The sequence below is a fragment of the Panthera uncia genome (assembly GCF_023721935.1).
Source record: "Panthera uncia isolate 11264 chromosome C1 unlocalized genomic scaffold, Puncia_PCG_1.0 HiC_scaffold_4, whole genome shotgun sequence".
Lineage (NCBI taxonomy): Eukaryota > Metazoa > Chordata > Mammalia > Carnivora > Felidae > Panthera > Panthera uncia.
Window position 1 is genome coordinate 77,256,190 of NW_026057585.1, and position 16,406 is coordinate 77,272,595.

The 16,406-nt window shown below is 40.0% G+C and overlaps 1 protein-coding gene across 3 annotated transcripts in view; it reads right to left on the bottom strand.

Annotated features, from left to right (window-relative positions):
* THRAP3 (thyroid hormone receptor associated protein 3) overlaps positions 1-16,406 on the bottom strand; it is a 76,071-nt gene that overhangs the window by 19,262 nt on the left and 40,403 nt on the right. For all 3 annotated transcript variants that reach the window (XM_049617501.1, XM_049617499.1, XM_049617500.1), the window contains one exon: positions 832-999. In XM_049617501.1, the coding sequence (XP_049473458.1) occupies positions 832-968 (137 nt within the window). In that variant the 5' untranslated portion in view covers positions 969-999. The remainder of the gene's footprint in view (positions 1-831; positions 1,000-16,406) is intronic.

The following is a 16,406-nucleotide window of genomic DNA, read 5'->3' on the forward strand; positions in this document are numbered from 1 at the left end:
CGAAGCTATGCAAATATCCCCCTTTGGTATTTAAATACATCGATATTCATGGATAGAAACTTGTATCTACAAAAAAGTTCTTGTCTGTTCACAAGAGAAAATTACAAGTTGTAAAGAATGAAAAACCCAACTCACAATACATGAAAAGAGGAAAGGAGATGGAGGTTTTTCTAAGACATAACTGAAACCAGGAGACCCACTGAAAGATGTGAAACCTGACAGAATTAAAGAATACTGGCAATAAATTCAAAAGAATTATTTGTACACTTAGGCACAGAGATATCTACCAGAGTGATTTTTAGATAGTTTTGTTGTGTTTTACTAAATAGACACAGCTTGTTAGTGACTGGCACATCAGATGTACACAAATGACTCCTGTTAAGTTTTTGTGGTTTAATTACATTATTGAATTAACGAGGCTTCTTGCCTCGCCAAGTTGCTCATAGTATTAATCCCCTTAGCTATCTTTTCTTTGGTGATGATGCATACAATCTTTTGTCCAAAGCCTGCAAAAATACCTCAGGAAGAAATCAATCACGTGTAGAGATTTGAAGCAAGCAGCTCAAATAAAACAAAATGCTCTTTCTTCCAAAGTAGATGAGAAACAGTACATGCTGGCAGAGGAGAAAAGGAATTAGGCAAACAGTATGGCAATCAAAGGTGATTTGGATTTGCAGCGTTTGAACAAACCTGTAATATCTGACAGCCCAACCCTCTACTTGAAGCCAACCCCCCACTCCATTTGACACTCACAGAGTCTAGCAAAACATCTTCAGAGACCCTCACTGACCGATATAATGGTTATCCCGATTTACGATCACATCCCCTTACCTCAGCCTGCGCTTCCTTGAACGAGAAACAGATCGACTTCTGGACCGAGACTTCGAAAATGAACGAGAACGAGATCTTGATGCAGATCTTGAGCGAGAAGAGCGAGATCCAGACTTGGATTTGTTTGTTTTTGACATCTCTGAAGAGAGGGTCACTTTTTAATTACACCTAAAGTAGAAAACAGATGCAAACAAATGAGGGAATACCTTTGCAAACTTGAACTTCTCTGGACACTTAGAAACAATTGTTTTTTTTAAACAAATGAAATGACTGATTAAAAACACTGCCCGTTTATCAAGAGGAATTTCTACGGTGTTCACACTTCATTTAAAAAGATTTTTTTAGGGCCAGGTGGATGGCACAGTCGGTTAAGCAACTGACTCTTGATTTCAGCTCAGGTCTTCACTCTCAGGGTCACGAGTTCAAGCCCCATGTTGGGCTCTGCCCTGGGCATGAAGCCTACTTAAAAAATAAATAAAATTTGGGGGGGAGGGGTGCCTGGCTGGCTCAGTTGATGGAGCATGCAACTCTTGATCTCAGGGTTGTGAGACTGGGCCCCATGCTGGACATGGAGCTTACTTTAAAAACAATTTTTTTATTTTTTATTTTTTTTTTAGGGAAGGATTTCTAAGCAGCACAATCCCAAACAAACCAAGCCACAGCAGCAAATGGAAAATCTGACCTGTAGCTCTGACTTGGAAACACAATAAACCACTTAACAAAGTGAGAGGAGCTACCAATGATTTGGTACACATAGTCTTTTTTTTCAGTAAGCAGACAAGTTTTTCAGACTAAGTCAGCTGTTAAAAGTATTGAGAAGACCTGGGACAGGTTTCCCAATTCTTTTTTTTTAATTTTTAATGTTCATTTTTGAGGGAAAGAAAGAGGGAGAGGGAGGGGCAGACAGACAGCAAGAGACACAGAATGTGAAGCAGGCCCAGGTTCTGAGCTGTCAGTACAGCAGAGCCCGATGCAGGGCTTGAATTCATGAGCTGTGAGATCATGACCTGAGCCGAAGTCAGACCCTTAACCAACAGCCACCCAGGAACCCCCTGGGTTTCCCAATTCTAAGAAAAGAAACTCTATGCAATGATGTCTTGTTACTGAGTGTATGGCAACAGCTGACCATTTCTCTACTCCCTAGGCCTTAAAGCCACGGGGCAAATCCTTAATATTTCATTCCAAGAAAAAGGCTTAAAAAGTGTGCAAGAACAACACAAAATGGTGTTGGGAAAACTGAACAGCTACATGCAAACAAATGAAATTGAATGACTTTCTTGTACCATACACAAAAACAAACTCAAAATGGATAAAGGACCTAATAAATGTGAGACTTGAAACCATAAAAATCCTGGAAGAGAGCACAGGCAGTAATTTCTCTGACGTTGGCTATAGCAACATTTTCCGATATAGGTCTCATGAGGCAGGAGAAACAAAAGTAAAAATAAACCATTGGGACTACGTCAAAATAAAAAGCTTCTGCACAATGGGGTGCCTGGGTGGCTCAGTCGGTTGAGTGTCTAACTCTTAATTTTGGCTCAGGTCATGATCTCAGGCTTGCGGGATCAAGCCCCATGTCAGGCTCTGTGCTGGGCTTGGAGCCTGGTTGGGAGCCTCTCTCTCCCTCTTCCCCTCTCCCCTGCTCCACACTCTCTCTCTCTAAATTAAAAATAAAAATAAATGTGTTTTAAATAAAGCTTCTCCACAGTGGGGGAAACAATCAGTAAAACAAAAAGACAACCTACTGAACAGGAGAAGATATACGCAAATGATACATACGATAAGGGATTAGTACCCAAAATATATAAACAACTCATACAACTCAATACCAAAAACAAATAATCCAATTAAAAAATGGGCAGAAGACACAGACATTTCTCTTCAAAGAGGACATACATAAACAGCCAAGAGACACATAAAAAGATGCTTGACATTACTCATCATCAGGGAAATGCAAATCAAAACCACAATGAGGTTATCACCTCATGCCTATCAGAATGGCTAAAATCAAAAACACAAGAAACAACAAATGTTGGTGAGGATGTGGAGAAAAAGGAACCCCTGTGCGCTACTGGTGGAGATGCAAACTGGTGTGGCCACTGTGGAAAACAGTTAAAACTTAGAAACAGAACTACCTTATGATCCAGTAATTCTATTATTGGGTATTTACCCAAAGAATATGGAAACACTAATTCGAAAAGACAGATGCATCCCTATATTTATTGCAGCACTATTTACAATAGCCAAAATACGGAAGCAGCTCAAGTGTCCATCAACAGGTGAAAATATAAAGAAGTTGTGGTGGAATGGAATATTACTCAGCCATAAAAATGAGTGAATTCTTGCCATTTGCAACAACATGGATGGATCTAGTGGGTATAATGCTACATGAAGTCAGAGAAAGACAACTACCATATGATTTCACTCCTATGTGGAATTTAAGAAACTAAACAAATAGGGGTGCCTGGGTGGCTCAGTTGGTTAAGAGTCTGATTTTAGCTCAGGTCATGATGATCTCACGGTTCTTGTTTTCGAGCCCTCTGCTGTCAGCGCAGAGCCTGCTCTGGATCCTCGGTCTCCCCATTTCTCTGTCCCTCCCCCTGCTTGTGCGTGCTGTCTCAAAAATAAACTTTGAAAAACAAATTTAATTTAATTTAAAAAAAGAGAGGAAAAAAGACATAAACAAAAAAACAGACTCTTAAGCATAGAGAACTGATGATTACCCAAGTGAAGGCTGGAGAGAGGGGGAATGGGTAAAACAGGTGACAGGAAGAGCACTGAGTAATGTACAGAACTGTTAGATCACTATATTGTATACCTGAAACTAATGTAACACTGTATGTTAATTATACTTGAATTAAAAAAAAAAATGCAAGAGTATTCTCAAATACTCTAATACCATGGTACTACATCCTGTAAAATAGAAGATATTAATCCTAAATATAAATATAAATATAATCCATAAAACACAGTCCTGAGGTAATTTATAAAGTGAAGAACTGTCACTTTCTTTTAGCTCTTCTTTAGCATCAAGAGGCAACCTTTTTTGGGGGTCATTTGCCCATGAAAAAACAAAACTGTCTTTTTCCTTGTTTTTCCTCCCCCGCAGGAATGAATGAATGAATGGAGAGCCTCAGAATTGTGCCGACAAGCCCGCTAAGTTTGGTCAGCAAGGCACACTCGCACTCTATCAAGCCGTCTCACTTATTCTCCTTTATACCCTATGACTACAACTGCGGCGACTTCCAAGGAGCAAAAAGTTGAAGGGCTATAGCTTGTGTGTATCAGGAAGAACAAGGGATCGGCCAAAAACCACAAAGCTGGTTAATAGCCAAACCAGGCCAAAATTCTAGGGCTTATTCTATCACACCTCACTGCTTCACAGTTTTGCTGTAGATTCTTTTATGATGCTGACCCTGGCTTGTAAAGGGAAAATGATAATCAACAAACATTTCACCCTCCCTTACCTCTCAGATTTTGTTATTCAGATCTTAGCTCAAAAGCCATCTCCTCAGGTGGCTCAATCTGTTAAAGGGCGGACTCTTGATTCCGGTTCAGGTTGTGATCTCATAATACGTGAATTCAAGTTCAAGTTCGCCCCAGTCTCTAATTATTACACCCCAGTTTTAGATACAAATTTTAAGAGTTTGTAGAAAGGCAAGCAAGTCCAGGAGGCTGCTATCGCACTAGATCATAGGGGAAATAACTATACCCATAGGAAAGAGACCTGATTTGGAGGACGGAAAACCACTCGGAAGCCAGAGACAAAAACGATAGTAAGATATTGCTAAATGAGGGAACCAAAGACCTAGAGTCTAGGCCCTGCCAAAGGGACTGAACTGTTGTGTGCTCCAGCAAGGTCAAAGAGATTTCCATTTGAAGCCGATTTTTGGCAGAAGTGTCACTGTACAAAGCCAGGGTAGAGGACTAAGTAGCTATTCAGGGATGAAGAAGTGGAGGTGTAACTGAGCAATTCAAAGGAACTGAATACGGAAAATGCATTTTGTTTTTCTGGTTGGCCTTCAGCAAATTTTAGGTATAGTCTTGCTGAATGGCTTTTTTTCTGTCACAAATTTAGGGCTATTTCTGCCTCGTGATATCTCTGCCCAATCTTCAATTTTAGCTGAAGTCAAAATGAAAAATCCTTTTAGATCACTGGTATTGTCCACAACAGGTGGACAATAAAAAAAAGAAAAAAGAAAAAAAAAGGATCAGCAAGCTAGTTGAAATACTCATTTCACCCCCAGAAATTGGAAAATTACAAAGCTTATTTTCATTAAGAGGAAGAAAAACTTGTCATCTAAATGCAGATAAAGCCAAACCTAACATTTCTAAATATAAACTTACTAGAATTGACAAGTATGCTTAAGAGTCACAATACTGTGATACCACCCTTACTCCTACTCCTGAAACTTTTTAAACGTGAATTGAAACTGATTTTAAAAACATCATTATACTCTGAGAAAGAAGTGGAGTGACTCTGGATAAAATGAAACCACAGCTGGAGATAAAGCAATGAATTACTTAACTCATTTGAGAGGATGCTAAATAGAGGATAAACAGTTAAATTAAAATTAAAGCAGAACTGATTCTGGCCTTCATGGATCTCAAAGTCTAGAGGTGCTAAAAGACAGCAAATAAGGAAGCAAGCAAAGATGTAATTACAAATTCTGGTAGTTACTAAAAGACAAAGACCACATAATGTTAGTAAGCTTATGCAGAGTAGTACTGACTTATTTTATTTAGATAAGATGATGAAGATAAGATGGTGAAAAGCTGGCATTTAAGTGGTCACCTGAAGAATAACAAACAGCAAATTACAGGAAGAAAAAGGGAAAGGAAATGTCCAAAAGACATGAAGTTTTTTCTCTGGATATCCATAAATACATATAGAAATAAATCCCTTTTAGTATAAGGTAGGGACAAACATAAGTAAAGCCATTTGATCAGATCAGCAAAGTTCATTCGAAACAACTCTCAATTCTATTTTAAAGACTTTCAGACTTTACGTGATTACACACACCTTTTCCTGTTTCTACCATTTCTTCCTTGTTCATGTTCTACAAATATATTGGGAAATGGGACAAACATCACCTTGGAAATCAATCTGGCACCTTTTTACATGTTACAAATTCCTAGCATTTGATTTCTGTTCAAACTAAAATTTCCCCAAAGGGAAGTTCTGCTTCTTCAACAAACCCCACTCTTCCTGGAGAGGCTTGTTTCATTTCAAATACTATAGAAGAGTCTAGTCCTTACAGAAGAACTATGGCTTAATATGGCAGCTCAAGGCTATGAAACGTGCCTCAGGCAAAAACATACCCCCTCAAACACAATCTGGGTAAAAACTTCTTCTCACAATGAAGGTAAGGGAGTGCTGTTCCTCCACCAGCATTATAGAAGAATCCACCAACGGAACAAGTAGCAATCAATACTTACTATCCACTATGTGCCTGGCATGTTAAGGATGCGGAAGCATAGGACCTGGCTCTAAACTCCTATAGTTAAGGGCCTGGTAAGACCCAAATATCCTCAACTTTCCAATAGTCTTTAGACGATGTGGTACCAGTTTGTCTTCCTTCATTGGAAACTCAGAACTTAAAGGAATTCTCCAAATGTGGCCTACCAGAGAACTCTTTAGATACTATTAATGCATCTGAAAATGTCTCTTTCTGGAAAGCCATACCAAGCACATGTAGATTTGGAGCACGTCCCAATATCTTCTCTCACACACCCTTCTGCAGCTGCAAGATGTCTTCCTCCTCCATCTTGTATGTTTATCCGACTACTGTTCTCTTTTTTCCTACCTTTTCTTTAAAACCCAAGAGAAGAATTTCAAACAGCCTTTTTGAAATTATTTCAGATACAATTCAGTCACTTGGAGCAAGAGTTCACTTTCAAACTGTTTCCGCAGAGCCACTTGAGAGCACAGTCCCCCAAGCCTTCCCCACCCAAACCACTCCCTCCTCTAATTACCAAGCAGATAAACAGGCCTTGGGAAAACAGATGCATTGTACTTAAAATGAAGGCATTAAGATATATAATTATATGACTTTTATATCATTAAAAACATATCTTATTATTCAACTCAAAGAAGAAGTAACATTGGCAGACAAAGCCAAAACTTCTCTAAATCAAAAACTCTCAAAGGATGAATTAAATTATTCCTTTTCCCTTCTCACCTCAGATTAAGTTTCTTCTCAGTGTCCCTAAGTGATTATGCCAGCATTACCTTGGCCAAGTTGTAGGCATCTGCTGAATTCACCAGAATAAACATTATGGGAGTATTTACCCCATGGCTGGAACCCTGCAGGTAGCCTACTGAAAGGAGGCAGGAGATTGGGTTCCTAAAACTAAGTAGTGCCAGATAGAACCTCAACAGGCCACACGGGGTTCCAACCTTTGCATGCCAAACAACCAAGCTACACATAAACCAAACAACTATCCTTCACTCCATAAATAATTCGGTTCGTATTTTAAAAGGTCTTCTCAGACTTTATTTTTAAAGAAAGAGCATTTAGGGGCGCCTGGGTGGCCCAGCAGGTTGAGCATCCAACTTCAGCTTAGGTCATGATCTTGCGTTTGTGAGTTCAGGCCCCGTGTCGGGCTCTGTGCTGACAGCTCAGAGCCTGGAGGCTGCTTCGGATTCTGTGTCTCCCTCTTTCTGCTCCTCCCCCTACTCACACTCTGTCTCTGCCTCTCAAAAAATAAAAACATTAAAAAAAAAAAAAAGTTTAAAGAAAGGATTTTATTAGTCAAGCAAATAAAAACTAAAGGCAAACATACAATAACCTAAAAACAGAATGGTAACATGAAGCAGACCCAAATCCTCCCTAATATGTGAAATCAATTCAAACCTAAGTCCTTTAAAGCTTTCTAAACCCATGGAAAGATAGGGAAACGGGAGCTGGGCAAGAGACAAATGCCTATGACAAACAGTCTGATCTCTGGATAGCTGCACCTGAACTATTCTGAATGGCTCCACTGCTCTAATCTAATGTCTGTAGAGGGCTTTGCTGGGCAGACTATATTCCTTTTTTTTCTTTTCTCATTCCCATATCACATTTACTATCTCACAGGACATTCGATTTCTTCAAGAGATCTCACATACCTTGAGCATATTCACAACATTTCGCATGGTACTAACTCTCATTTCAATATACACATTACAACCAATTTAAGACCAAAATCCTAGGTATTCTCCTGATAAACACCAGCCTCTTCCAGCACCAGCAGCTTCCTTGCAGCAATGAAGCATATAGAGGTGCCTTTGTCTTATCTTCCTAAGTTACTCAGATGTATTAACATCATGAAACTTTCATTACTAATGCTTACTCCAAGGACCCATGACAGAAAAGCCAAGTGTTAATTCAAGAAAGCAGCAGTGTTACAAAGGAACATTTATTTTAATGTTTAATTTGGGTTACAGGACCCAAGTAAGCTCTAAACCAAGAGAATTTCAGGAAGGATCAATAAATATCACCCTCTAAGAGGCAACTAATGGTCAAAACAATGGATAAGAACGGTCACCTATGGAATCTTCCCCAAAACTAACCCTCCAAAAAGAAACGCAAGAATCTGAGCATAAGGCTTAGAGTTCTTTTAGGTAAGTCTCTAATTTAAAATGTAAATACCATATGATACACTGAAATATTGAAATGCATAACATCTATGATCTAACTTTATAAAACACACAAGTTTTAGTCACGAATAAATACTGAAAGGAGGAAACAAGCATTAAGAATTTGCATCTTCTTGAAGTTCAGAGAAAGAGAAAGCTAGAATTTAATGACCCATAACAATCATCTAAAGAAACCTAAAAGTACAGGACCATAGAGTACAAACCTGAAAATTAGCAAATAACCCAATGGAAGTTTCTGCTTTGCTTCTGGCTAAGACAGGCTAGGGTGGGTGTTGTTTGTCCCCAGCAATGTAAAGTTTATAGGATACACACTTATGATGACAATGGGGAAAAGGATTTTAAATTGGGACTATCCTGAAGAGTTAGGATACATCATTTCCTCAAGTAGGGCAATTCAGCTATGATGATTTGATGGGCTTACTTGTTAAGAACATCTAGCTTCTGGGGCACCTGGGTGGCTCAGTCGGTTAAGCGTCCGACTTCGGCTCAGGTCATGATCTCACGGTCCGTGAGTTCGAGCCCCGCGTCGGGCTCTGTGCTGACAGCTCAGGGCCTGGAGCCTGTTTCAGATTCTGTGTCTCCCTCTCTCTCTGCCCCTCCCCTGTTCATACTCTGTCTCAAAAATAAATAAACGTTAAAAAAATTAAAAAAAAAAAAAAAAAAGAACATCTAGCTTCTGGGGCACCTGGCTAACTCAAGTCATTAGAGCATACAACTCTTGATCTCAGTCACCGTTGTGAGTTCAAGCTCCACAGTGGGCATAGAGTTTACCTGGGGGTAAAATAAAGAATATCTACTTCCTCCTGCTCTATATCTAGAATGAGTTCAAGTCCTGCATTGGGCGCAGAGCTAGCTTGCAGGGGTGGAGACACATCTAGAATCTGTACCAAGAATACATTCATCAAACATCCTTCTAAATCAGTTTGGCCTCTGAATGGACCTGCCTATCATAAAAGACTGTCCTGCGAACTGGCTTTCTTGCTAGATATGTATCTAATGGAAACGGATTCCTGGCACTTTGATTTATCAATAACAACTGCTAGGGGATGCCTGGGTGGCTCAGTCTGTTGAGTGTTTGATTCTTGATCTCAGCTCAGGTCTTGACATCAGGGGCATGAATTCAAGCCCCGCGTTAAAAAAAAAAAAAAATTGTTTTTTTGTAATTGAGAACCTCAATAACAACTGCTAATATTTACCAAGATATGCCAGACAAGGAGCTACAAACCTTCAGCATTAGCTCATTTTATACACACAAACCTCATTAAATACTATGCTCTGTCCTGTTTCACAGACAAGAAAAAAAAGGGACTTAAGGGGTTAGGTATCTCACCCTCAAAGTTCCAAAGCTAAATAGGTCCAAAATTCAAACACGAATTTTTTTTTTCTTTTTTAAAGTTTATTTTGAGAGAGAAAGAGCACGCAAGCAGAAGGGGGGGGGGGGGAGAATATCCCAAGCAGGCTCTATGCTGACAGTGCCCCAACATGAAGTTTTTAATATGGTGACTCACCATTACCTTCAAGGTTAGCTACTCCATTTGCATATTGTACCCATCAGTCTCCTGTGAATCTGGTCAAGTTAAAGTAAGAATCTCTGGGGGAGCCTGAGTGGCTCAGTCGGTTAGGTGTCCCACTCTTGGTTTTGGCTCAGGTCATGATCTTGAGGTTCCTGAGTTCAAGCCCAGCATTGGGCTCAGCACTGATAGTGCACAGCCTGCTTGGATCCTCTCACACTCCCTCTCTCTGTGCCCCTCCCCCGCTCACTCTTGCTCACTCTCTCAAAATAAACTTGAAAAAAACTTTTTAAATCTCTGAAGCATAATGATCTCTGAAAGAACTTAATTCTTATACCAGCAAAGCTGAAATGTTTAAAGCACAAAACAGCTCTCTTCCCCCACCCCTATCTCCAGCTCTAACATTCCAAAAAAATGGAAACAGGCTCTACTTAAAACAAATCTCAGAACTTCCAGCACAAAAAGTCGTCTCTTGCCAAAGACAGCAGGAATGTTTCTGCCATCAGTGATTTTACAGAGCCTAAATCAGAGAGCTACAGCCAGGTGTAGAGAACAAAGAGCTTCATGTGACAAGAGACTGATAACAAGAAACATGAATATACCTAGGATTAAAAAATGGCCCTCACTTGGGAAGGGAAAATTAGTTTCCACTGTTTATGGATCTCTAACATAACCCAAAAAGGATGAAGAAAGTTCCTGAGGACTGAATCCACATGGGCCTGGACTGGCTGTCCTTTGCATACACCCCAAGACTGAGTCTCTGCTCTGCCAGAAGACAGCACACTTTTCCGGATCAGATGGCACTACATTTGAGGACCGTAAGGTTGCTAACCAAATTAGTTTCACGACCTGGGATGACAAAACCAGGAGGCTACAAAATGAGCTGGTCGGAGATCACGTCTGATTTGCTCTCCAGTTGTATCTTCAGCACTTCGCAAAGTCATTAGCCACAAGACTGGACACTTCACATTTCAAACTTCCTCTTCATTCTCCAAGCTCTCCACCAAAGTAGCAGTTTATCATATATAAATAATACAATCCAGGATAGAATTAAGTATATACCATAGGCTAACCACTGCTGCTGAATGGGAAGTTGAGATCACTCTTTCTTGTCCCTTCTACATCTTACTCCAAGGTACAGAAAGCCAAACTGACCTCCGTGTTAGGGAGATACTGACACTCTATTTATTAGTGCCAGGTCAGAGTAAAACTTCAATGCCACCAAGTCCAGTCAAGACAGCCATGCTTTGGGGGCACCTGGGTGGCTCATTCAGTTAAGCATCTGACTCTTGATCTCAGCTCAGGTCATAATCTCAAGGTTCCTGGGATCATGTCCCATCCCACAATGGGCTCTGCTCTGACAGCATGGAGCCTGCTTGGGATTCTCTCTCCCCCTCCACCGCTCATGCGTGTGCTCGCTCTCTCTCAATACAATAAATAAATTAAAAAAAAAAAAAAGCCATGCTTTTAATAGTCACTAGTGCAAGAAGTAGATATTCTTGGTCAACAAGACACAAAATGACTAAGATAAAGAAAAGATAGACGGAAAACTACCAAGAAAGAAATTCACCATTCATAAAAAGTTGTGAACAAAGCAATGGTCTGACTTGTGCTTTGTATGCCTCTGGATACTTCTGGCTAGGAAAGCAGGGCTCAGGTGAAACATTACACATGTTTACTATTTTATGCTTTCCTCTGGAGATTATCCCTCTCCTGAGTGAGAGACAGAAACAGAATCAAGAGCAGCTGGGGGTATCTCTAGGGTAACACTTTGCTAAGGCTTCACACCCCACCCACATCCCTGAAGAAACTGAACTCAGGTGGGGGAGGGGCCTTTGGGGAGAATGACAATGAAGGGGGTCTCTGATCTGATTTCCATTCAGAACTGAAATTAGTATTATATTTACAGATTTAATAATCAACTCTATTAACTGGCTCTCTTAAATTATTAAGTAAGCTAATAAATATAATACTAATTTCAATTCTGAGATTCTAAAACTTATAGAGAAGAATAATCACACATGCATTAAGTACCTTCCTAAAGGTGGGAAAGGGCCTTTGGGGAGAATGGCAATTTTATTGCTTAAACAACCTAAAAAAATAATAAAAGACTTGACCTTGCCTAGATTATAAAATCAAAATTATTCTGGGGGTGTCTGGGTGGCTCAGTCAGTTAAGAATCTGACTTGGCTCAGGTCATAATCTCACAGTTTGTGTGTTGGGAGCTCTGCGTCGGGCCCTGTGCTGACAGCTCAGAGCCTGGAGCCTGCTTCAGATTCCATCTCCCTCTCTCTCTGCCCATCCCACACTTGCACTGTCTCTCTCAAAAATAAACAAACATTAAAAAAAAAATTTAATATATTCGGAAGTTTAGTGCTGAAATTCTTAAACTTTAAATACTGAATTCTAGGGGCGCCTGGGTGGCTCAGTCGGTTAAGCGGCCGACTTCGGCTCAGGTCATGATCTCGCGGTCCGTGAGTTCGAGCCCCGCGTCGGGCTCTGTGCTGACAACTCAGAGCCTGGAGCCTGTTTCAGATTCTGTGTCTCCCTCTCTCTCTGACCCTCCCCCGTTCATGCTCTGTCTCTCTCTGTCTCAAAAATAAATAAACGTTTAAATAAATAAATAAATAAATAAATACTGAATCCTAAAAATAAATAAATACATACATACATACATACTGAATTCTACGGAATTTGGTAGAACTTCTTTAAAAATGTGTAATATGTGGGTGCAGATGTACATTTAAGATGTACCTACTTAAGCACATGCAGCAAACTGTTAACAGCTGTTACCTCTGCAGAGCAGGAAGGAAGATTTAAGAGGAAGGGGGCAGGAGAAGCGAGAGACATAAAATGAGGGACATAGAATGACAGCTTCTTACTTTACATATATAATTCTCTTAGCTGGTCATTCTACAGATGACTTCACCCCATTATTCTAAACATAAAAGTTGTTGACATTCTGGAATTAATGGGTTGATTCTTTCATCTTTAATGTGGAATCACACACCTATCTACCTTCTTCTGAGATATTTTAAAAAATCTAAAATAGTAACTTCCATGACCCTAAATAAATAAAGCTGCACTGTAATTACTCGAAGTCCATTTGAGAAAGTCTTATCACATTGGAATTGTTTTATTCTTTTAGGACTTTAGAGAGGGTTAGGAAAGGCTTGCTTTACAGTCAACTGAGTTCTATTTCTTTAAAATGTTTTTATTATGGAAGTGTTGATTCATACTCAAAAATAGAACAGTGTAAGGAACCCAAGTGTGCCCACCACCCAGCTTCAAAAACCATCAACTCTCTGCAGGTAGGCTCTACTTATGGTCAAAATGCTAACAAATTTGGGTGAATGTAGCCAGTCTCTGCAGCTATTTTCCTGTATCTTTTCCCTTGAAATAAAAACAGAAAACAAAAAACAAAAGAACGAAAAACAAGAGACTCCTTATATTAAAAAAATTACAAATATAAATATCAAATCATTATGTTGTACACTTGAAATTAAACTTTTTTTTTAATTTTCTTTTTAAAACGTTTATTTATTTTTGAGACAGAGAGAGACAGAGCATTGACAGGGGAGGGGCAGAGAGAGAGGGAGACACAGAATCTGAAACAGGCTCCAGGCTCTGAGCGGTCAGCACAGAGCCCGACGCGGGGCTCGAACCCACGAACCGTGAGATCATGACCTAAGCTGAAGTCGGCCGCTTAACCGACCGAGCCACCCAGGCACCCCTGTTGTACACTTGAAATGAGTATGTCAATTATACCTCAATAAAAAAAACAAACCTGGGATGCCTGGCTGGTTCAGTCAGTACAGCATGTGACTCTTGATCTTGGGGTTGTGAATTTGAGCCCCACGTTAAGTGCGGAGACCACTTAAAAATAAAATCTTAAAAAAAAAAAAAAATCAAAACCCAGATATGCAATGAAGAGACCCAAATCGCTCACCTCTACATGCTTCTCCTTGTGTGCTCTACAAATAAGTCTAAAAGAAGAATCATTTATCAGCAAGTAACAATCACTCTGATTTAAGTTCAAACACATCTAAAGCAAATTCCAAAGTGCAACCCTAAACTATCTCCTAATTCCAGGACATGAGTAGTCCAAAATACCGTTCCCATTGTGTGCTGTTTCATCAACTTGTTTTTAGAAGTGTGAATACTTCATAACAGCTGAGAAGATCACGATGAGAAAGTAGAAAATACATATTAACAAACTGTATGTCTGATTAGCAACCCCCCAAAAAAACCCAACCCAAGGTTTCTAATTCTACAGAGTCCAAAATCCACTGTAAAACTGGTGACTTCACTACAACTGTTTGGTATTTAGGAAAATACAACTTTGTCATTTTTTTTTCCCCGATGTGCCTTTTTATGTCAGCCTTATTATCAACTTCCCTAAAAATAACTTTTATTAATGAAAGCATATATATTTATGCTAACAATGGACCTGTTTACAAAACAAATTCCCAACTGTCCTAACAGTAGGAGGAACCAGCTTGGCAACCTTCACAGAAATCATGCAGTCTGTACCCAGAAACGAGAGGGATAAAAGCCAGCCAGCAAAGCCCACACCCTTGGAGAAACCGTATCTGGCCCCCGGTTCTTATGTCAGGGTTAACTGCAGAAACAAAAGGCCAAACTGTGTGTACTGTTTTCACTACATAAAAAACTAACATGTCAGTTATCCATAGACACACGGACAATATGTCTAAGTGAGCATTAAGAAGTTTCTCTGAGGGTGAGCTATGAAGTAATTTAAAAGTAGAGCAATTAAGGAATGGCCAGCCTAGCATAAAACTACACATACTAGAAATACTAGGCCAGCTTTTATCCACAAGAGTTCAATTCCAAGTGCTCAAAAACTCAATCTCTGTTCTTTCTTTCCTATCCCTAGTGTTTCTTTGGATGGCAAATGAGAACTCCAAAGTATTTGTCTCTTAGAAAATCCACACCCAAGATTATACTGTATGTTAACAAACTTGAGAATAAAATTAAAAAAAAAAAAAAATTCTTTTAAAGAAAAAAATCCATGGGGCGCCTGGGTGGCTCAGTCGGTTAAGCGGCCGACTTCGGCTCAGGTCATGATCTCGCGGTCCGTGAGTTCGAGCCCCGCGTCGGGCTCTGTGCTGACCGCTCAGAGCCTGGAGCCTGTTTCGGATTCTGTGTCTCCCTCTCTCTCTGACCCTCCCCCATTCATGCTCTGTCTCTCTCTGTCTCAAAAATAAATAAACGTTAAAAAAAAATTTTTTTTTTTAAATAAAGAAAAAAATCCATACCAAGCTGAATAGCAAATAAAGAAAAAAGTGACTTTTTGCTGTCACTTCACATTTGAGGGAAATAGGGAATTCCTTTCTAAAAGTTATTTCTATTTACTTTGCATGCTTTGGGCTGCCCTGACCTGTTGGAACAAAACTCATCTCCAAAAGCCACCAGATGATCTGTTACAGATTCTGTGGGTGTATCCAGCAGGGAGCCCATCCTACCTGAGAAAAAGTCTTAACTTCCCTCCTTCTAAGCCCAAGCACCAGTCAGCTAATATACAAGAGACTTGCTCTAGTCTTCTGTTGAGCTATAAACTGCTTTCTTCCTTCCCTCTCCCCACAAAATATCAAGGCCCCCAGGGGAGGGCAGAACTGATCTTTTTCACTGACACTGGTGAGCAATGAAAGGCTGGAAAAAAAAATAAAAAACTGGCACCAAGCAAGTGCACAAGCACCTTAAATGAGGGAAATTTACCAAAACCAAATTAATGCTAATAAACCCAGAAACCCTTACATGGGGCAAGTATTTTTACCTCTCTGTGACTGTTTTTTCAATAAAATGATGATTTGGAACAGTTTCCTACTGTCAAAAAGCTTGAAAATCCACACAAACTTAGGAGGACATCCCTCATCCTTACTTCAGGTATATCTTACAACTGGAATTAGGGGCCCCTTGGTGGCTCAGCCAGTTAAGCTTCCAACTCTTGATTTCAGCGTAGGTAATGATCTCAGGGTCATGAGATCAAGCCCTGCATAAGGCTCTGTGCTAAGAGCACAGAGCTTGCTTGGGATTCTCTCTCTGCCCCTCCCCTACTGTCTCTCCTTCAAAATTAAGTAAATAAACTAAAAACAAACAAACCTGGAATTAAATGGAATAGCTTAAACTTTCAGCTTTTAAAAAAGAATCTCATCCGGGTGCCTGGGTGGCTCACTCCGACTTCAGCTCAGGTCATGATATCAAGACTTGTTGAGTTCAAGCCCCACACTGGGCTCTGTGCTGACAGCTCAGAGCCTGGAGCCTGGTTTGGATTCTGTGTCTCCCTCTTTCTCTCTACCCCTCCCCTGCTCATGCTCTCTCTCTTCTCAAAAATAAATAAAAACATTAAAAAAAAAAAAAAATCTCATCCTTCCATCCCCTATCAACTCTGAGATTTACTG